General features: G+C 41.5%; 1 protein-coding gene and 1 pseudogene across 11 annotated transcripts in view; both read left to right on the top strand.

Annotated features, from left to right (window-relative positions):
• The window catches only part of LOC308250372 (protocadherin gamma-C4), a gene marked incomplete at its 5' end in the record, with an annotated part of 563663 nt that overhangs the window by 52765 nt on the left and 487719 nt on the right, over positions 1–23179 (top strand). The window contains one exon of one of the 10 annotated variants that reach the window (XM_080672909.1): positions 2658–5190. The exons of 8 other annotated variants lie outside the window; for them this stretch is intronic. In XM_080672909.1, the coding sequence (XP_080529035.1) occupies positions 2743–5190 (2448 nt within the window). Of the gene's footprint in view, positions 1–2657; positions 5191–5228; positions 11112–23179 lie in introns of those variants that run through there. One more of the 10 variants, XM_080672907.1, reaches the window with a different exon arrangement.
• Positions 15323–17417, top strand: LOC308250563 (protocadherin alpha-12-like; annotated as a pseudogene). Its single transcript has 3 exons — positions 15323–15330; positions 15603–15812; positions 16009–17417. The product of its transcript is annotated as a protocadherin alpha-12-like (transcript).

The following is a 23179-nucleotide window of genomic DNA, read 5'->3' as shown; positions in this document are numbered from 1 at the left end:
CACCTCAGAATTTCTGAAATAAGCAGTACTGGCAAATTTGCATATTAACAAGCACCTCAGGGAATTCTTATCCAACTGAAATTTTAGATCCAGTAGTCCTATGATATGTTGGGCAAAGCAAAATCCTATTATGTGCTGAGATCTAATTTACTTATCCCCTACTTTTTATTCATTATTGGATATTTATTTTCAGATATTTATGATATTACCTGGTATAAAGTGCACATTAACAGGAATGAAGTTTGTTTATGTCATTACCTTGCATTGAGATGATTAATCAATGATAAATTTATTTTAAGACTCCAGATAGTAGCTCAAAATGGACATTGGTATTGTGGATGGATAGATAACTCATTACATTTTAATTTATGCTTTATAAGAACTGTAACTATTAAAATCAGCATTCAAATGGACTTTGACAACAGAGTCATCCTAAATGAGTAGAGAAGTATAAAAGCAGAATTTAGTAGCACACATAAGTCAATGAACCCAGTAACCCCCATTCCCATCAGTTTTCTTATTCATAAATGTTGTCCTATTTTCAGCTCTAAATAACAACTAAAAGAGTTCAAAAGTATTGATCTGCTTAAAATATCTCTCTTATAAATAATAACATCATTTAAATAAAAAAACTAACCTTTGGACAAGACAAAAGATCCTATCACATTTTCCTTTTTTAGAAAAAGAGAAATTTTAAGTTGTTTTCAGTAGCATACATATATGAATGGAGAATTTAAGTTACTGAATATTTGATTCCAAGAAAATATTTTTATGGCAGGTGGTGATGAAAATCTTTATTGACACTGATGCCCTGGCTGGTGTTGCTCTGTGTTTGGAGTGTCAGCATCCAAAGGGTGGCGGGTTGGATTACAAGTGGAGGCATGTACCTGGGTTGTGCATTCACTCCAGGTCCCCAGTCACAGTGCTTGCTGGAGGCAATGAGTCAGTGTGTCTCTCTCACATGATCTCTCTCTCTCTCTCTCTCTCTCTCTCTCTCTGTCTCTCCCCCTTCCTCCCTCCCTTCCACTTTGGGGAGCAATGGAGAAAATATCCTCCGGTGAGGATGAACAAACAAAAAAGAAAGAAAAGAAAAAGAAAAACTTCATTAACTGACAGAACTATTAGATAATTCCAAAAATATATATTTGGGGTATTAGAAAAGCTCAAACATAACAATGATGAAAGTAGTTGTCTATGAAAGTGAAAATCATACATTTTTGAATTATTTTATTTATAATCATAATTAAGATTCTTTTTGCCCATGTAAGATGTACATAAAAAAGTAAAACTTCCCTCTGTACAACTGATTTCTCAATAAAAGCCTTTTATGTTTTCCTAAAAACAGGATCCTCTACTCAGCCTAAGCAGTAGCATTAGTGAAGGCGCTGTAGAGTGACAGTATTATATTGGTAATAATTTTCTCCAAGGAACCAGTTTGGGTCTTCAGCATTATGAAAATAAATGTGGCTAAACTGAGGCCTGAGACTAATAACCATTTATGAAGCACTCACTTTCCTTAAGGTACTATCATAGGCACTTAATTTACACAACCACCATATTATTATACAAATGTTATAAAAGTAGTTGTGTAAATTATTTTCCCCAAGTCACACAACTAGTAAGTTGGGAAATAGATATCAGAATGGAGAAATTTCTGATGTTGAAGTTAGTATTCTCTTTTAGGATATCCAAACACCTCACAGAGAATTTATACTTAAAATTAGTGTCTGAATAAGGTTTATTTAATCTCAAAATAATGACAAAGAGGAATGAATTGTGTCAGAAATTAAAGTTACCTAAATTTGTTATCCAACAAAATATGAGTACACTCATTATTATTCAGATATTAAGGGTATATTCAAATTTAGCTAATGAAATTATAATCATGGTTAGGGAAAGAATGACTTCTCTGAGATTCTACATTTACTAGGGATTTGTACTAGGGATGGACAATGATTGTTATTATTCACAAAAGAGATATAATGTGAAGCTTCGATAGTCCATAGAGATACAAATATGTAAAAATAGAGTGGACAGTCCAGAGGACATGAACCTCAGTGAGAATGACAACCAGGCCTTTCGGGGCTTCATGTACATGGCACATTCTGTCCTGGACAATAGCAAGGAGGACTTCTTCTTCTGGCCTAAGCTGTGCTTCCCAGGGCTTCAACACCGTCTCAGCCCCCTGAAGTTCTCACTGTTTGAGGGGTTCAGGCCCAGGCCCAGCCCACAGAGCCTATGGAGCCCCCACTACCTCCTCTCCTGCCACAGACACTGCCACCACCTTTTAGCACTGTCCTCCTCTCCATCCGACCTGAAGGATAGGTAGGGATGAGGACAGCTGAGCAGGTTGTGAGGGTTGTGGGACACTGGGGGTCATCTTGGAATACAGGAGTGAGTGTGTCTGTCTTGGGAGAGGCTGTGCCCCTGAATCGTGAGCATGCAGGGCTGGCTGCAGGCTGTGCCTGCTGGTGGAGGGGCTCCTGCAGCTGAACTATGCCCTTCCAGAATTGAAGTATCAAATCATGGGGGGAAAAGAAAAAGATTTGAACGAAAAAGAAGGTAACTAATGGAATTGTACTTACACATTAAGCCACCGGATGTCGCTGTCTTCCACAAAATGGGTTTTTAGAACAAAGGCATAATCCTGTGATTCTCAAGGACCAGGAAAGAGCGTCATTCTGAGATCTCAGCCATTTCGATATAATTGAATGTAAGAAACCCAATAGGAAAATTCAGAGCATGTTAGTCTTCTGGACCGCTGATTCACAGATTTGTAAAGCGGGGAAGGTATGTATAATGTTGGTTTACAGACCCAGCGACCTGAGAACCGGTCATCTGCTGCTTTCACTTCTGCTCCTCGCATCCTGGGAGATCGGGATTTGCCAGGTCCATTACTGGGTCCCCGAAGAGGCCAAACACGGCACTTTTGTGGGTCGCATCGCGCAGGATCTGGGGCTGGAGCTGGCGGAGCTGGTACCGCGCCTGTTCCGGGTGGCGTCCAAAGGCCACGGGGACCTTCTGGAGGTAAATCTGCAGAATGGCATTTTGTTTGTGAATTCTCGGATCGACCGCGAGGAGCTGTGCGGGCGGAGCCTGGAGTGCAGCATCCACCTGGAGGTGATCGTGGAGAGGCCGCTGCAGGTCTTCCATGTGGAGGTGGAGGTTAAAGATATTAACGACCACTCCCCGGTATTCTCCGTCTCAGAACAAAAGCTGGCAATACCGGAATCTCGACTGCTTGACTCTCGATTTCCACTAGAAGGCGCATCTGATGCGGATGTTGGAGAAAACGCAAAGCTTACGTACAGACTCAGTCCAAATGAGTTTTTCATTCTTGATATTATAAACAAAAAAGACAAAGGCAAATTCCCAGTACTTGTGCTACGAAAACTGCTGGATCGTGAAGAAAATCCTCAGCTTTTGTTGTTATTAACGGCAACTGATGGAGGCAAACCTGAACTTACTGGATCTGTTTCTCTGCTGATCCTGGTGTTGGATGCCAATGATAATGCCCCAATATTTGACCGATCCATATATGAAGTTAAGATGTATGAAAATGCACCCAACCAAACGTTAGTAATATGGCTAAATGCTTCTGATGCAGATGAAGAAATAAACAAGGAATTGATATATTCATTTAGCTCCTTGGTTACACCCAGCATAAGAAGGAAATTTCTAATGAATGAAAGGACGGGAGAAATAAGAGTAAATGATGCTATTGACTTTGAAGATAGTAACACTTACGAAATTCATGTAGATGTTACAGATAAAGGAAACCCACCCATGGCTGGTCACTGCACTGTCCTAGTGGAAATCCTGGATGAAAATGACAATTCACCTGAGGTGGTTGTCACTTCACTGTCTCTCCCAGTGTCAGAGGATGCTCAGTTGGGCACTGTCATCGCCTTGATCAGTGTATCTGACCGTGACTCTGGCGCCAATGGGCAGGTGACCTGCTCCCTAACACCCCATGTCCCCTTCAAGCTGGTGTCCACATTCAAGAATTACTATTCGCTGGTGCTGGACAGCGCTTTGGACCGCGAGAAGCTGTCACACTACGAGTTGGTGGTGACAGCACGAGATGGGGGCTCGCCTTCTCTGTCGGCCACCACCAGGGTGTCCGTGGAGGTGGCCGACGTGAACGACAACGCGCCAACGTTCGCGCAGCCCGAGTACACGGTGTTCGTGAAGGAGAACAACCCGCCCGGCTGCCACATCTTCACGGTGTCCGCGCGGGACGTGGACGCGCAGGAGAACGCGCTGGTGTCCTACTCGCTGGTGGAGCGGCGGGTGGGCGAGCGCGCGCTGTCGAGCTACGTGTCGGTGCACGCGGAGAGCGGCAAGGTGTACGCGCTGCAGCCTCTGGACCACGAGGAGCTGGAGCTGCTGCAGTTCCAGGTGAGCGCGCGCGACGCGGGTGTGCCTCCTCTGGGCAGCAACGTGACGCTGCAGGTGTTCGTGCTGGACGAGAACGACAACGCGCCTGCGCTTCTGACGCCTGGGGCGGGCGCTGGGGGCAGCACGGTGAGCGAGTCGGTGTCGCGGTTGGTGGGCGCGGGCCACGTGGTGGCGAAGGTTCGCGCAGTGGACGCGGACTCTGGCTATAATGCGTGGCTGTCCTATGAGCTGCTGCCGGCGGCGGGTGGTGCGCGCAGCCCGTTCCGCGTGGGGCTGTACACGGGCGAGATCAGCACGACGCGCGCCCTGGACGAGGCGGACGCACCGCGCCAGCGCCTCCTGGTGCTGGTGAAGGACCATGGCGAGCCGGCGCTGGCGGTCACGGCCACCGTGCTGCTGTCGCTGGTGGACAGCGGCCAGGCGCCTAAGGCCTCCTTGCGAGAATCCTCTGGCACCGCGAGTGCGGAGGCGGCGCTGGTGGACGTGAACGTGTATCTGATCATCGCCATCTGCGCAGTGTCCAGCCTGTTGGTGCTCACGCTGCTGTTGTACACGGCTCTGCGTTGCTCCGCGCCGCCAACCGAGGGCGCGTGCGGGCCGGGGAAGCCCGTGCTGGTGTGCTCCAGCGCGGTGGGGAGCTGGTCTTACTCCCATCAGAGGCGGCAGAGAGTGTGCTCTGGGGAGGGGCCGCCCAAGACGGACCTCATGGCCTTCAGCCCCAGTCTTCCTCCGTGTCCAGTACCAGAGGTGGAAACAGAACAGTCTATTGGAGGAGACCACTCTACGAAGGTGGGTATTGCTTTTTAATTTTCATATTTTTTGTGAATAATATTTTATTTCACCACCTCGTCAAATACATGTCTTGGAATATCTTCATCCTCTGTCTGTATAGCATATTTTCTATAATGCCTTAAATATATCTAGAAATACCTATTGTAGCATAGTTTTTTTTTAAGTTGATTTTATATTTTGTCTATTGTACCCTGTGCATCAACTTTTGCTGGTTACTTCAATTTAAAAAATATGTCATTTATCCTGAACTTATTTACATTTTTACTACAAATATTTAATGTTTTTGTGGGCTTTAAAATAAGCCTTTAACTTTTTAATGTTATAAATGTTTGTAGGATTAGCACTTTAATTCACAAGTTTACTTATTTTTCAAATCTAAATTAAAATGACCATGTTACAGTAACTAAAAGACTGACCTGATCAATTTTCTTCCTGGTAAAAGTGTGCTTTCTAGTCCCTAAATAAAAATATGTGTAGTGTAACATAACTTATAATGCATAATATATCTTTAATATTCAATGTTTATACTTTATTCTTAATAGTACCATATGAAAACAGGAAGTTCATTCATAAAATTATCTAATCTGTGGAATTAAATTGCGTTTTAAGCTTTTAATTTTGTTTAAAAAATTTTATTCTGGAGTGGTGGTACCCGTGTCAGTGTTCATTACTCACTTATTTTAGCAGCAGAAAATAATTCCTATTTATTTATATAATTTTACCCAGTATCTTATTGTTTAGCAGAATGAGGCATTGCTTATCATATTCAAGCATTAGATCTTCCACTTTGAGGAAGGAGTTATGATTATGTTAACTAATGAAGAGCATTTGAAAATCACTTTTATTTTAGAAGATTGAAAATGATTCATTTCATCCAAATTAATATTAGAAATTTCAAAAGAAAATGGAATTATCTTTGTAGAATGTTTTTTATTGCTCTGATATCACACAGTGTAATTTAGTTTGATAATTCTCTAGTCATCTTAAACAGGGTTGTGTTGGAATGATATAGGCTCAGAAATGCAAAACAATTAAATTGTATTGCCCGGCTGGTGTGGCCCAGTGGTTGAGCATTGACCTATGAACAAGGAGGTTCAATTCTGGTCAGGGCACATACCTTGATTGCAGGCTCAATCCTTAGTAGGGGGTGTGCAGGAGGCAGGGATCAATGAGTCTCTCTCATCATTGATGTTTCTATCTCTCTCTCCCTCCCTCTCTCTGAAATAAATAAAAAATAAAATAAATAAATTGCATGGTGGCCAACACTACCTTATTAATTATGCCTTTCTGAAACTGGTTGTTACCCAGTATAATTTTATTTTAAAATTTTTATTAATTTCAGTGTTACCAAATAGCAATGCATCTTGACCCTGTTTTTTAGCAATTATCTTTTCCTTCTGTATGCAGATTTAATTTTAACTCTATGTGCATCATAAATAGCTTCTAATAAAACTTGAAACCTCTATTGAAGTTTAGGAGCACTAAAAGAGAGAATTGTGGTAGGAATTTAAGAATGGTATTGTCTTCAATATTAATATTTTCCATGGCCAGTCTCCAACTTTTAGAGATTATAGATGGTAAGTTATGCAGAGTATTTCAACTTGTGTATAGAATTCCTTCTTCTTATATCTGCCTTCTCTTTCAGACCTTTATATCAGTGTTCCCCTCTGCAGAAAAGCCTTGTCTAAAGATAATTCTTGATGTGAGATATTAATGAAATATAGAATTATGTGTTTACCATTTAGTGCTATTTGTTTTATTTTGCCTTCTTTTAGACATATTTTATTTAAAAATACAAGTATTCACAAAAATATTAACATAAGTTAGGATTTTATCTAGCAGCATAATAATCTGGCTGGTGTTGCTCAGTGGTTGAGCATTGACCCATAAACCAGGAGGTCATGGTTTAATTCCTGGTGAGGGAATTAAATCAATCCCCAGTAGTGGGCATGCAGGAAGCAGGGATGATGATTTTCATCATTGATGTTTCTATCTCTCTCCCTCTCTCTCTTCCTCACTTTCATGTACTAAAATTTTCTTGCTCTTCTTTAGGGCAAATATGTTGGTCTTGAACTTATGACTTCCATAATTAAAAAAGAATTAGAAGTAGTTTGAATTATAAATCTTTGGCATAGATTAATTGAAACAGCATTTTAATAAGTGTTTCAAATGAAGACTACACTTTTACATAAAACCTTAAATTCCCTTGGGTATCCACATACAATGTTTTTGTTAGTAGAAAAATTTGGGGTTTTCCCAATGGCTGCCATCTTAGTGGAAGGATTTCAAATATTGAATAGTAGTTCCTTAACAGCCTTGAGAATGATTAAAATATTTTTATTTAAAAAAGACAACATGATAAACTTTATTGTAATTGATAACAGTTATGAAAATCTCAATGTATTTTTTGTACTTGAGATAAAAACAGGAAAATAAAATTGAGTGAATGAATGGAATTTAGAATACCCTTTATACCATACTTTCCTTAAGCCAATTCTGGAATAAAATGGGTATAAACAAACAGGCAACTATAACTTGAATTCCTGATTCAGTGGTGTGTGTGTGTGTGTGTTTTAATTAGAAAGAGGTTATCTTTACAAATAGCAATAGATGCAATGCAAATTTAAATTGTCCTTCAGGGTGGAGACAATAGCATTCATCCAGAGCAGATACAGGAATTGGAAAAAAGCTTTAAAATGAGAGAAAGGTAAGTATACTTTGTATTTCCAGAAACTAGTACTTGGTAAATTCATTAATATGAAAGCAATTAAATATTTGGATGAACTGATAAGTAGCTTACATATTTAGCATTGATTTGAAATATCATTATGTTAAAGAGGTAACTTGGAGAACTTGCATCTTGAGTTATCCTCTACACAACTGGACTAAAAGTTCAGAATAATTTAACATAGTATAAAGATTAAGCAATAGAAAATTATAGAATATTAGCAATGGAGTAAAGTTAATAAGAACTAATTCCAAAATGATCAATTTCTGAAAAGTCTAAAAAACCAGTATCACTAGTAACCTGCAACATCGAGTTTTCATCTTCATATATATTATAATATAGTTGTGTGGTAGCACATTCTCTTACATGTCCATATGCAAGATAAAACTCTTCTTGGAATTCTAATTTATAAGACAAACCCACCTTTAAAGATCTAGTGGTCACACACAAGTAATATATAAAGAATTAAAGGCCCACAAAGAAAAACATGGACCAATATGAAGGAATCACAGAAGAAACAATATAAGTCAAAGAAATACTAGTATAAACGCAAACGTACTTCCATTTTGAGCCACAGGATGTCGTTGTTCTCCAAGGAGAGGATTGTTTTAACAAAGAAAATTACCATTATTCCCAGGATCAGAAAGATTCTCCACTGTTCAGGAGCTTTAAAGACTACGAGCACACCCATATTGTTAAGATCATTTGGGATATCAGGAATAAAGACTTGGAAGAAATATCTCAAAAGGACTACACCTTTCTACTCGTGAAATGTTGATTTACTAACCAGAATCAAGGCATGATGTTAGCTTCAGGATCAGGTGACGAGGGAGCCCGGTTTTTGCTGCTCTCGCTTCTGCTCTACGCTCCTCAGGAGACCGGGAGCCGCCAGGTACACTATGCGGTTCCCGAGGAGGCCAAGCACGGCACCTTCGTGGGCCGCATCGCGCAGGACCTGGGGCTGGAGCTGGTGGAGCTGGTGCCGCGCCTGTTCCGGGTGGCGTCCAAGGGCCGCGGGGACCTTCTGGAGGTAAATCTGCAGAATGGCATTTTGTTTGTGAATTCTCGGATCGACCGCGAGGAGCTGTGCGGGCGGAGCCTGGAGTGCAGCATCCACCTGGAGGTGGTGGTGGAGAGGCCGCTGCAGGTTTTCCACGTGGAGGTGGAGGTGAAGGACATTAATGACAACCCGCCCATGTTCTCTCTCAGAGAACAAAAGCTGCTGATTTCGGAATCTAAGCCACCTGACTCTCATTTTCCTCTAGAGGGCGCCTCTGATGCGGATATAGGAGAGAATGCTCTATTGACTTACAGACTAAGTCAAAATGAATATTTTTCTTTAGAATTACCAAGAAATAGTAAGCAGACTAATAGACTATCACTTACATTAAAGAAGTCTCTGGATAGGGAGAAAACTCCGGAAATTAGTTTGCTACTGACAGCTGCAGACCAGGGGAAGCCGGAGCTAACTGGCACGGTTCAGCTTTTCATCTGCATCTTGGATATTAATGACAATGATCCAGAATTTGAGCAACCAGAATACAAGGTGAGAATAATGGAAAACGCAGCTAAAGAAACGTTTGTGATAAAATTGAACGCTACAGATCTAGATGAAGGAGTCAATGGGGAGGTAACATATTCCTTGTCCATTAAGCCCAATGGAAAACCCTTATTCACAATAGGGAAAAATAGTGGAGAGGTGAGGGTCAATGGAACTTTAGATTATGAAAAAAACAAATTTTATGAAATTGAAGTACAGGCCACGGATAAGGGAAATCCTCCAATGGCAGGTCACTGTACAGTCTGGGTAGAAATCTTAGATGCCAATGATAATGCGCCTGAAATCACCGTGACTTCCCTGTCTCTCCCAGTACCAGAGGCCACTCAGCCTAGTACCGTCATTGCGTTAATTAGTGTATCCGACCGCGATTCTGGTGTGAATGGACAGGTGATCTGTTCTCTAACGCCCAAAGTTCCCTTCAAGATCATGTCCACGTTCAAGAACTACTACTCACTAGTGCTGGACAGCGCCCTGGACCGCGAGAAGGTGTCACACTACGAGTTGGTGGTGACAGCGCGGGACCAGGGTTCGCCTTCGCTGTCGGCCACAGCCAGCCTGTCCGTGGAGGTGGCCGACGTGAACGATAACGCGCCAACGTTCGCGCAGCCCGAGTACACGGTGTTCGTGAAGGAGAACAACCCGCCCGGCTGCCACATCTTCACGGTGTCCGCGCGGGACGTGGACGCGCAGGAGAACGCGCTGGTGTCCTACTCGCTGGTGGAGCGGCGGGTGGGCGAGCGCGCGCTGTCGAGCTACGTGTCGGTGCACGCGGAGAGCGGCAAGGTGTACGCGCTGCAGCCTCTGGACCACGAGGAGCTGGAGCTGCTGCAGTTCCAGGTGAGCGCGCGCGACGCGGGCGTGCCTCCTCTGGGCAGCAACGTGACGCTGCAGGTGTTCGTGCTGGACGAGAACGACAACGCACCCGCGCTGCTGCCACATGGACCGAGCGGCGGGGGCAGCGCGGTGAGCGAGTTGGTGTCGCGGTTGGTGGGCGCGGGCCACGTGGTGGCGAAGGTTCGCGCGGTGGACGCGGACTCTGGCTACAACGCGTGGCTGTCTTATGAGCTGCTGCCGGCGGCGGGTGGTGCGCGCAGCCCGTTCCGCGTGGGGCTGTACACGGGCGAGATCAGCACGACGCGCGCCCTGGAAGAGACGGACGCACCGCGCCAGCGCCTCCTGGTGCTGGTGAAGGACCACGGCGAGCCGGCGCTGGCGGTCACGGCTACAGTGCTGCTGTCGCTGGTGGACAGCGGTCAGGCACCTAAGGCCTCCTCACGTATGTCCGTGGGGGTCACTGGCCCAGAGGCGGCGCTGTTGGATGTGAACGTGTACCTGATCATCGCCATCTGCGCGGTGTCCAGCCTGTTGGTGCTCACGCTGATTCTGTACGTCGCACTGCGGTGCTCCGCGCCGGCCAATGAGGGCGCATGTGGGCGGGAGAAGCCCATGCTGGTGTGCTCCAGCGCGGTGGGGAGCTGGTCTTACTCACTGCAGAGGCGACAGAGGGTGTGCTCTGGGGAGGGGCCGTCCAAGACAGACCTCATGGCCTTCAGTCCTAGTCTTCCTCCAGGTCCGAATAAAGAAGATGGAGGGGAAAGGCAGGAGACAGAGTCAAATCATCTTGAGCAGGTGAGTGCTATAGGTTCTCTCTATTTTGAAGTCTAAGTTAAATTTTTATTTTTAAAAATATTCTTATTGACTTCAGAGAGGAAGGGAGAGGGAGAGATAGAAACATCAGTGATGAGAGAGAATCATTGATTGGCTGCCTCCTGCACGCCCCCTACTGGGGATCGAGCCCGCAATCCAGGCATATGCCCATGACCTGAATCAAACCCAGGACCCTTCAGTCCTCAGGCCTACACTCTATCCACTGAGCCAAGCCGGCTAGGGCCAAAGTTAAATTTTTAATTTAATTTATTTAAAAAAACATTTTTATTGATTTCAGAGAGGAAGGCAGAGGGAGAGATAGAAACATGATGAGAAAGAATCATTGATTGGTTGCCTCCTGCACGCCCCCACCCCCACTGGGCATGTGCCCTTGACCTGAATTGAACCCGGGACCCTCAGTCTGCAGGCTGAAGTTCTATCCACTGATCCAAAACAGCTAGGCTAAGTTAACTTAAAAATCCAGTTTATTTCATTGACAATTTTAATGAATATTGTGTATTTTGAATATTCTTTTAAAGAATAATGTTTGTTAGTGAAATGCCATGATACATTTAAAAAATCAAGGTGACTTAAAATGTCTTAATTGAGTTTTACAGACAGGAAAGTGTGTGTGTGTGTGTGTGTGTGAGAGAGAGAGAGAGAGAGAGAGAGAGAGAGAAAGAGAGAGAGAAAGAGAGAGAGAAAGAGAGAGGAGAACATTGGTCGATTTCCTCCCAAATTCCTCCAACCAGGAATCAAAACGAAACCTGTGTATGTGCCCTGATTGGGAATCAAACCCACCACCTTTTGGGATAACACTTTAACCTACTGAGCCACACCAGCCAGGACAATACAATTGGGATCATATGAAGAATTCAGTTTTTTAGCCATTAAGTGTTCTATTTCTTCTAATGTTTTGTTAGAAAATATAAGATTGTCTTTCCCATTATCACTTTATTAGAAATATTTCTAATTATCATTGATCTAGTCAGGTAGCTATTTTATCTCTAATCCTCAGTAATGTAGATAATCACTATGGATTCCCATTCTCTTTGTCTTTTAACAACCTTTTGTCTTGATACTTTCATATTATTAGATTACTTAACTTTTCTCATTCAGGCTCAATCAATGACAGAACACTTAATCAGGATGGAAAAAATTTACCTTTCTTTTTCTGAGGTGTTTAACATTCATCATACATTTATTGCTCATTAGATAATCATTAATTTTTACTACTGATAAGATAAAACTTGTTTTAATATTATTTGCATTAAAAATGCAGTCTTGCATTCTAGTATGCTTCTTTCATTGAAATAATATAATTGAAAGTTCTGTTCATTTTTATTTTGTTCCATTAAATGGGTAGAGATTTTTTTATTATATACTTAACCAGAACTAGATTTATGCTTTCAAAGTAAACTAGGCAAATAAGGTTATTTATATTATACAAGCAAGTCATTCAAATTTGCTAAAGGCATGTATATAGGCTTATAATATCTGCAAAACATGCTAGTTGGCAATTTTCCTGTGGTTTTTTTTTTTAAGATTTATCTAGGAAGGAAAAAGTTAACTAATAACATGAAGCCTGTTGACAATGATCAGTTTCATCCATCTCACCTTTTAAATTTCTATCTTTTATAATGCTTTATTTCTAATCTCTGTGAAATGATCTTTCCATTCAGTACCACACCTGAAGATTCTAGCAAAGATCATTTACCGCTAGGTCATTTTTCTAATTCACTGGTTCTTAGCTAAATGTAGGGTGATGTAATCACTGACCTCTTCGGGAATCCAACAAAAGTGGATTCTCCCCTTAAAATTACACAACATACCATTTGGCATAATATTGCAGGACCCATGCTGAAACCCATTCTTGGACCTCTGGTCATGAACCTTTGAACCTCAGTATTAATGGGCTAAAAACATTCTTTATTTCAAAGTAGGCAACCAGATTAAAATATAAGAGATTTCAGACTCAAAAGTGATTAAAACGTCATATCTTTTATGAAACTATAAATGTAATAAATGTGAATGTTAGATAGGGCATACACTATTACTCATCTCCAAATGAAGTTCTTGGAATGACTCAAGGTCATTAAAATTTAATGAACAAATATATTGGAATATTTTAAGTAGTTTAAAATTGTACAAATCATTGTATTTACAGCACATAAATAATCAATGCACATTTTTTATAATTTCTAATTATTTGAACTAATTTCTACAAATGTATTCATTTTATACTTATTCTATTTCAGGATTATATTTTCAGTTGAAAAATTATCATTCCAACCTATTTTCTAGTTCAATTGTTTAGGTAATAAACTAAATTTAGATGTTTCTATCTGTTTAATAATTTAATTATGTTTAACAGTGTGTGAAAACTACATAACACACCACCTTTTCAGTAAAGTTTCTTAGCATTTATGGTACATTGAGTATTTTTGAGAATGGGAGATAGGAAATAAAGAAGCTTGTGGCCCTAACCAGTTTGGTTCAGTGGATAGAGTGTTGGCCTGCAGACTGAGGGTCCCAGGTTCAATTCTGGTCAAGGGCATGTACCTTGGTTGTGGGTACATCCCCAGTAGGGGGTGTGCATTGATGTTTCTCTCTCATTGATGTTTCTAACTCTCTATCCCTCTCCCTTCCTCTCTGTAAAAAATCTATAAAATATATTTAAAAAAAAGAAGCTTGTGGGTGATATTAGGAAATTTAATCGTTTGTTAGCATCAAATTCAAAATTAATCAGTGTTTTTGATTAATTAAGAGATAGTTTTATAGTTGACTTAAGTTGTACTTTTAAAACTAATCTTGGTTATTATTTCTGGTTTTGTGAAGATTTCATATTTCAGTTCCTTCTATGATTATTATATACTAGAGGCCTGGTGCATGAATTTGTGCATGGGTGGGGTCCCTTGGCCTTGCCGGCAATCGGGGCTAAACAGGGCCATCTCACCCAGTCTCTCCCAGGCCAGCCACTGGAGGTTGGCTGTGGGAGCGCACTGACCACCAGGGGGCAGCTCCTGAATTGGGTGTCTTTCCCCTGGTGGTCAGTGCGCATCACAGCGACCTTGGTCGACCAGTCATTCAGTCGCTTAGGCTTTTATATATATAGATGGAAGGAATGGAAACAAATTATTGGTTTAAGATTTTTGACTTGAATTTTAGTGAGCTTATAAAGTCTATATTTACTTGTTTACACCTATCTGTGGGATCTTAACAGTTTTATTTTTCCTTAAAGCTGGTTTTGAATTAATAAGTAAAATTATGTATTTTTCCCTTTCATCATAGTCACCAAATTTTTTGAAGAGAGGCATAGTCTTGGTAACTAGTAAGTACCCTGAAGGGAAAAATTTAGAAGGAAATGAAAAGGTTATTATGAAGTTTATATTCTTTTGATTTTAGTCAATGAGCTTAGTTTCCAAAACATTTCATGAGAGCTCCACTACCACTTTAGAATATTGGGAAATTTTGAGGAATTGACTTAACATTTAACATGAAAACTTTTATACCTGCTAGAGTAAAACTTTCTAGAATCTGTACCCAATTGGTATCTTAACATGTTATGGGAATGAGAACAACTGTATAAAAAGTAATCACTTTTGAGCATCAAGGAACCAAAAACAATGACACCTTCCATATTTATGATGAATTCTAACATTCACCAGATTTATGAATAAAATAATTTATATGAATGAATGATTGAAATATTAAGTTTTTATCCTTTACTAAGTGAGGGAATTCTTTACTTTTTCCTGAACTCCTACAGTGAAGTGTTCCTGTAGGATAAAAGTCATTGCAAGTGTGAATTATAAGCAATATAGTGGCAGGAGTGATGTATATTATTCTTTTTTTTACCTGTGAATACATGAATTTATGATATTTTAAAAGACAACAGTTTATTATTCTTTATTTTTTCTTCATGATAGCTAAATAGTAGCTTCTGACTTACCTATGTCAATTATTACTTTATGATAGACTTCAACATGTTTTAAAAATGAGTATTTAGAATATTTAAAAAACTGGACAATGATGGAAGTATTTGTGCATTGTCTCTAATATCATATATTTTAAAAAAGTATTTACAAATGATCCATGAAAATATCCCGAAGTCCAAACAACTGAAAGTAACCTGGGAAGTGGTTAAACAAAAAAGAACCTCAGGATCTTTCTTGTACACACACAGTCACATGATGTCGCTGTATGCTCAAAAGGTGAAAAGGGAAAACTTTGTCTCTGAGTCCAGATTCCAACCATTCACAGAATAGGATCGACTCCATTATCAACCGGAATTCTGGGGAAAATTGACTAACTCTACTTACAGCAAAGGGAGACTGCTCATAAAGGTTCCTGAGGAGTATTCCCTTAAAACTGACATTCCTAACATTGAGGTCTCCTTATCTACAATGGGGTTTACCTGGCGAGGGGGCCCAGGAGCCCTGCGTCTGCTGCTTTCACTTCTGCTCCTTGCAGCCTGGAAGGCGGGGAGCAGACAGGTCCACTACTCTACTCGGTCTCTGAGGAGGCCAAGCACGGCACCTTCGTGGGCCGCATAGCGCAGGACCTGGGGCTGGAGCTGACGGAGCTGGTGCCGCGCCTGTTCCGGGTGGCGTCCAAAGTCCGCGGGGACCTTCTGGAGGTAAATCTGCAGAATGGCATTTTGTTTGTGAACCCAGAGGAGCTGTGCGGGCGGAGCGCGGAGTGCAGCATCCACCTGGAGGTGATCTTGTCCCGCGGAACGCTTCTGATCGAGACGAAGGACTGAATAGAAAAATTTCCTGTGGAATCAGAATGATTTTGCCAGCGAGTTAGAAATGTATGTTATCAAGAAATCCAGAAACAGAAGAAATCAGAATTTTTGAGAAATTGGATTTTGAAGAGAATATGACATTTGTGTTAACACCGTTGATAAAGGGATTCCTTCAGTGGCAGGTCACTGCACGGTCCTGGTAGAAGTTGTAGACATGAACGACAATATGCCCAAGGTAATGTTCACTTCGCCGTCACTCCAGGTTCCAGAGGATGCGGAGGTGGGCAGCGTCATCGCCTTGATCAGCGTGTCTGACCCAGACTCTGGCACCAACGGACAGGTGACCTGCTCACCAATACGCCACGTTCCCTTCAAGCTGGTGTCCACCTTAAAGAATTACTATTCGCTGGTGCTGGACAGCGCCCTGGACCGCGAGAGCGTGTCGGGCTAAATGCTGTAGTAGTCACCGCGCGGGATGGGGGCTCGCCTTCTCTGTCGGCCACCACCAGGGTGTCCGTGGAGGTGGCCGACGTGAACGACAACGCGCCAATGTTCGCGCAGCCCGAGCACACGGTGTTCGTGAAGGAGAACAACCCGCCCGGCTGCCACATCTTCACGGTGTCCGCGCGGGACGTGGACGCGCAGGAGAACGCGCTGGTGTCCTACTCGCTGGTGGAGCGGCGGGTGGGCGAGCGCGCGCTGTCGAGCTACGTGTCGGTGCACGCGGAGAGCGGCAAGGTGTACGCGCTGCAGCCTCTGGACCACGAGGAGCTGGAGCTGCTGCAGTTCCAGGTGAGCGCGCGCGACTCGGGCGTGCCTCCTCTGGGCAGCAACGTGACGCTGCAGGTGTTCGTGCTGGACGAGAACGACAACGCGCCCGCGCTGCTGACGCCTGGAGCGGGCGGCAGAGGCGGTGCGGTGAGCTAGCTGGTGTCGCGGTTGGTGGTTGTGGGCCACGTGGTGGCGAGGGTGCGCGCGGTGGACGCGGACTCGGGCTACAACGCGTGGCTGTCTTATGCGCTGCTGCCGGCGGCAGATAGTAGTCGCAGCCCGTTCCGCCATGGGGATTCTGCAGATTTACCTCCAGAAGGCGAGATCAGCACGACGCGCGCCCTGGACAAGGGCCTGCTGGTGCTGGTGAAGGAGCATGGCGACACCGTGCTGCTATCGCTGGTGGACAATGGCCAGACCCAGAAGGCCTTCTCGAGTATGTCGGCGGGGGTCATGAGCCCAGAGGTGACGCTGTTGGATATGAACGTGTACCTGACATCGCCATCTGTTCGGTGTCCAGCCTGTTGGTGCTCACGCTGATTCTGCACACGGCTCTGCAGTGCTCGGCGCCGCCCACGGAGTGGAGTGTGCGTGTGGGCCGGGGAAGCCCACACTTGTGTGCTCCAGCGCGGTGCGGAGCTGGTCTCACAACAGTGGCAGAGGGTTGCTCTGGGGAGGGGCCGCCCAAGACGGATCTCATGGCCTTTAGTCCCAGTCTTCCACGGTCAGAGGATTGTTTAAATTCTTCCAGTGAAGTAAGTCATTGATATGCTTGTTTCTTTTAAGAACTTTTTGGTAGGGTATAAATACATCCTCTTTACCTCCCCGCACCCCCCCCCCATTATCCTTTGTATCTCCTCTTATGTGGTATGATCCTTCTTAGTCCTTTGACCTTTCATGTGTTTGCCCATTGTTTCATGTATTGACGAATGAAGCATATAAATAAATGGGAGGCCATTGATCACCACATGTTAAAAATTTCTAGTTCTAAAAAATTCTAGTTCTATCATTTTTAAATTATCTATGAATGATTAGCCTTGAAAATTTAGTACACTACAGTAAAACTGTCTAGGTGTTTGATAACTCTTATGTTCAATTTTTGTTGTTGTTAATCCTCACCTGAGGATATTTTTCCATTGAGTTTTAGAGAGAATGGAAGGGAGCGGGAGAGACACAGAGAAACATGGATGTAAGAGAGCCACATGGATTGGTTGCCTCTTGCACGTGCCCCGACCAGGGCCAGGGATTGAGCCTTCAACCGAGGTACATGTGCTTGACCAGAATCAAACCCAAAACCCTTTGGTCTGTGGGCTGATGCTCTATCTACTGAGCCAAACTGGTTAGGGCCTTAACATTAATTTTTAATTTGGGCTTAATTTCATGATTACAGAAAATGTACAAGATTAATAAAGAGTTTCTAGATATCATTAACTTGTTTTTTATGTAAATAGGCTTAGAAAACAGTCTCCTTGATCACCATTCTAATTTCAGTACACTCCTATTTCAGGTAGTGTATAAATAATAATGATATGTTATTAATTCTAAGATGACTTTTTTTGTTATTGTTCAAACGAAGTGCTTTCTTTTTTCAAGTAGAATTGGCTATCATACTATTTTTATTTATATAAAATACTAGAGGCCCTCCACAGGTAGGCCTGGCCTTCGATCAGGGCCATCTTCCCCAGGGCAGCCACCCCAGGTTCCTGTTTGCCTTCAGGTGATCAGTGGGGGGAAGGGACTGGATGGCCATCAGGTGATAGGAGCCTGCTGGCCGGGGAAAGGGACCAAGAGGGTGTCAGTGTGCCTCATAGTGACTGGTCCAGCAGTCATTCTGGTCATTCTGCCATTAGGGTCAATTTGCATATTACCCCTTTATTATATAAAATATAATAAAGTCACCCTGGCTGGTGTGCTCAATGGTCAGAGCATTTGCCTGTGCAGGGAAGGGTCTGGAGTTTGATTCTCGGTCAAGGGCATGTACCTGGGTTGCGGTTTTGATCTGGCCCTGATCTGGGCATGTGGGGGAGGCAACCAATTAACATGTCCCTCATATCGGTATTTCTCTCTCCCCCTCTCTCTCCCCCCCCACTCTGTCCCTCCCTCCCTTACACTCTATCTAAAATCAATGGAAAAATATTCTCAGGTGAGGATTAACAAAACAAACATATATATATATATATATATATATATATATATATATACACACACTAGTATATAGTATCCCAAAAAATTTATACACAATTGTTTGCAGATTCTATTACATTTTGAAAATGAAATGCATTTTAATAAACACTGTCTTTATAATTATTCAAAGCATGTATACATTTTTTGGGGACATCCTCTGTGTGTGTGTGTGTGTGTGTGTGTGTGTGTATATATATATATATATATATATATATGTAATTTCATATTTAAAATATTATAATAACCACCCAAATCAGGATGCATTTTGTAATTGATGGTTTATAATAATTTACCTAGCTATTTTTTTTTGGTAGCACATACATGATAGTGTATCTTATACTTAATGACATTTTAATTCAATAAAATATAAGAACACTTATTGATCCCCTAATATTTTCCAGAACTTTTGCTAAGTATTTAATTGCATAATCTCATCTAATTATCAAATCAACCCAATGGTACAGGTAGAATATTTATCATTGTCATTTTACTGAGGAGAAACCTGAAGATTAAGCCTTATAGAGAGTTAGAAGTGGCTCACCCTAGCCACTTTGGCTCAGTGGATAGAGTTTTGGCCCACAGACTGAAGGGTCCTGGGTTGGATTCCGGTCAACGCATGTACCTTGGTTGCAGGCTTAATCATGACCCTGTTTGGTCGAGTGTGGGAGGCAACCAATCAATGTGTCTCTCTCACATCGAAGTTTCTCTCCCTGTGTCTCTCCCCTTCCCTTCCACTCTCTCTAAAAATTAATGGAAAAATATCCTTGGATGAGAATTAACAACAACAAAAACCAACCAACCAACCAACAAAAGAAGTGGCTCAAACCCGGTTTGGAGGATTCCCAAACCCATTATGGCACATTACTGCTCTGAGGCCATTATCCAATGAATGTTTTAAGTGCACTTTACATGTTGTAACTTTCTTCCACAAAAATACCCAGATTTCTCTTTGACCAGAGAGTATAAAGCCTTAAATTCCTCAGCCTAGTAGTGGAGGCATCAAACTTTCCTGCCTTTTCCTGCTATTCTTTCACATATCTTAGTTTGGGCAATAGACTACAGCATATATTCAACCAATACTTTTGAAATAAATCTATGGCATTGAAGGAAACTGCTTGGGTGATTCTCTCCATTGTAGAAGTTGGGGTGGGCTCCAGAGATTAGGTAATGTTTTATTGAAGAGTACCTGAAGGATAGTAACATTTTAATAGGAAAGTGTTTCAGATGGAGAGATAAGTATGGATAAATGAGCAGAGTTTGCTCTAGTGAATGTGTACTTGAAGGATTGGAGCAGGGGAGATTCTGAAGGAAGGAAAGCTAGTAAAGAATCTTTTATAATACTTTATGTATCCAGTAATGAAGACTTAAATTAGACAGTCAAAATGGATTGAGAAAACAGGTGAAAGGAGACATTGGCAAAGTAGAAGCAGCCAGATAATGACTGATTGACTACAATGATAAGAGAAATACAAAAGTATACGACACTAGCTTTTTTAAGTTTCATCACCTGGGAGGATGAGATTGCCTTAACCAAGGTGCAGAATTAAGTTGGAAAAACAGTTTGCATGTGTTTGTGAAGCTAGAGACTGGGGAGGAATCTTTAAGAAAGTAGTTCTCTTGAGTTTCTAGGAGAATACCATTGTGATTGGAAACATGGATCTGGAACTCAGGGGAGATTATAGATATAAATTTGTGAGTCATTCCCCTAGGGGGAAATACACCCACACAAAAATAAAATCACCAAAGAGAGATGGAAAAATGAAAAACAATATATCCAAGTAAAGAATTTAGTTGGGAAGGTAAGTTCCTTGGGCTGCTGTAGCAAATTATCAAAAACTGGGTGGCTTAAGACAACAACTTATTTTCCCATGGTTTTGGGGGCCAGAGATTCAAAATCAAAGTGTTGGCAGAGCTGTACCCACTCTGGAGCTCAAAGGGAGACTCTGTTGTCTCTCACAGCTTCTGATGAGTGTCAGAGTTGCTTGGTTTGTGGCCACACCACTCTAGTCTCTGCCTCTGTGGTCACAGTCCCTCCTCTTCTCCTCCTCCACATGTTTTTTAAAACAAAGATACATCTAATTGCACTTTAGGGTCCATCTGTATAATCTAGGTTAAGTGCCTCCTCTCAAGATCCTTAACTTAATCACATTTTTAAAATATATAAAGTAATATTCACAGGTTCCAGGGATTAAGATGTGGGCATATATTTTTAAGGGCCATCACTACTATAGTAGGCTTAAGATCATAATTAGGCAGTTGACAACGGAAATAAAACTCAAAGTGCAATATGTCAAGTAAATGTTAGAAGTCAGAGATAAAGAGGAGAAAAAAAGAACAGGCTCCCTCTCATTAGTTAAAGACATTTGAGTGTTTTTGTGGTGTGAGTGGAAGGAGCAACTAAAGAAAAAGATACTGAGGATGAGACAGGCAGAAATAGAATGAAGATAAAGGTGAAAAATATGAAGGATAATAGAATAAAGAATAATTTTAAGAATGCAGAGTTGGTCTGTCATTTCTTAGTAGGGAATGAAAATAGAGTCTATAAAGAAAATGTTGATATAAGAAGAGAGACATTGAGTTTATATTAATGACTTATTACTTTGGGTAAATCATCTGAGAACCAGTTGGTGGGAATGAGGTTGAGAATTTGAGACAAGAGGGAAAAGAATATGGAGGAATCTTTGTAGGCATCTGGGAGCAGTTAATTATGCATTCATCTGAGGGTCCATTTAAGTAAAAGTGATAGTAAACCTATAGAGAATAAAGTCTCATGATTAAATGACTATCTTATACTGAGAAGCTCGATAGGAGGAATGGAGAAAATGGGTAGTTAAGCTGTGTGCTGGAAGCTAAAGAAAATATTAGAGTTGGTTAAATAATTTGTATTTATCCTATACAAACAAAAAACACGGACTCGAAATTATATTGCTATTAATTTAATGTAACTGATATTAACAAATCATTTTATTGATATGTTAAAAATATACAGAAAAGGAAATATTAGGAATGGACATTGGGCTTAATAATTAATGTGTTTTTTAATTCTACATGTAGTTTTACTGTTTCATTCATTATTATCTAAAGGATAAAGTAAACAAATGAAATAAAAAAAGAAAATATTAGAGGTGTAATAGTATAAGTAGGTGAGTGTCTGGAAGGGTATGTTTTAAATGATTGACTATGCAGTCTAGATTAGGTAGAAAGGTAAGTGTGACAAGTTAGGGCCTCATAAACAAGAACAATTAGAATCAAGGGGTTATTCTCACTGTAAGAGAAAAGCTATGTTGCCCTGGCCAGTGTGGCTCAGTTGATTGGGCATAATCTCATGCACCCAAAAGCTTGCTGGTTCAATTCCTAGTCATGGCACATGCCCTGGTTGCTGGGTCGATCCCCGGTAAGGGGCATCCAGGCAACAGCCGATTGATGTTTCTCCCTCTCCTTTCCTCTCTCTCTAAAACTCAATAAACAAATCTCAAAACAATAAAGCTATGTTAATAAAAGTCATGGAGCAGGAGAGGAAGATAAAGATGAAGATAAGAGAATACCAAGTACATTACTCAAATTTTCAGAGTGGAACAAAAATACAGAAATGACCTCAACTATTATTTCCTGCAGTTTGCATAGAACAGGCAAGAGAATTATTGGAGCTATTCCATATCTTTCATAGCACTATTTGGCCTGGAACTTGGGGCCTGGTAAAGATAGTTATAGCAGTAGGTTAAAGTAATATTCTCTTTCTCTCTTCCTTTTGTTAACATCTGTGTCAACCTGTTGTTGCTTGGAAAATCAGTCAATTTAAATGATAGTAAGATTTTCCCCAGTGATGGTGTAAGATGGGGAAGGGAAGTTTAACCTATTGATAAGTAATTTATATTCCACCATGTACATAGTTCTTGGCATGCTAGTTATTGGCATGCTTTATACAAAGAGAATCCAAAACTTTAAAGCATTGTTATATCTAAATGGCCTAAAATGTTGTGTTTATGCACACATACACATTCACATGTAAACTCCTACACACACTGGACACTCACTTAAAATAAAAATATTTTAGCCACATTTCACGGTCATATTTGGGTAATTTATAAACATGATGTATTTATTTAAAATCCGGTTTATTATTTATGATTATTTTCCATGTACATACGTTTTATTATGGGATTGGTTATATTTGCATTTGGAGTCCATGGCTGTAGTGTTGAGTAGATCTCAAAAAATATTACAGGAAAAGGACATTCTCACCAAAACCTACAAAGCTTCACAGAAGTAGAGGCTGATTTTCAAAAGTCAATGTACAATATTCCCCCCTTAAAATTCTGCATGGAAGTTTTTACACATGCAAAAA

The sequence above is a fragment of the Plecotus auritus genome (assembly GCF_963455305.1).
Source record: "Plecotus auritus genome assembly, chromosome: 6".
Lineage (NCBI taxonomy): Eukaryota > Metazoa > Chordata > Mammalia > Chiroptera > Vespertilionidae > Plecotus > Plecotus auritus.
The sequence above is the reverse complement of the archived record's forward strand: the minus strand, read 5'-3'. Positions and strand labels throughout refer to the sequence as shown.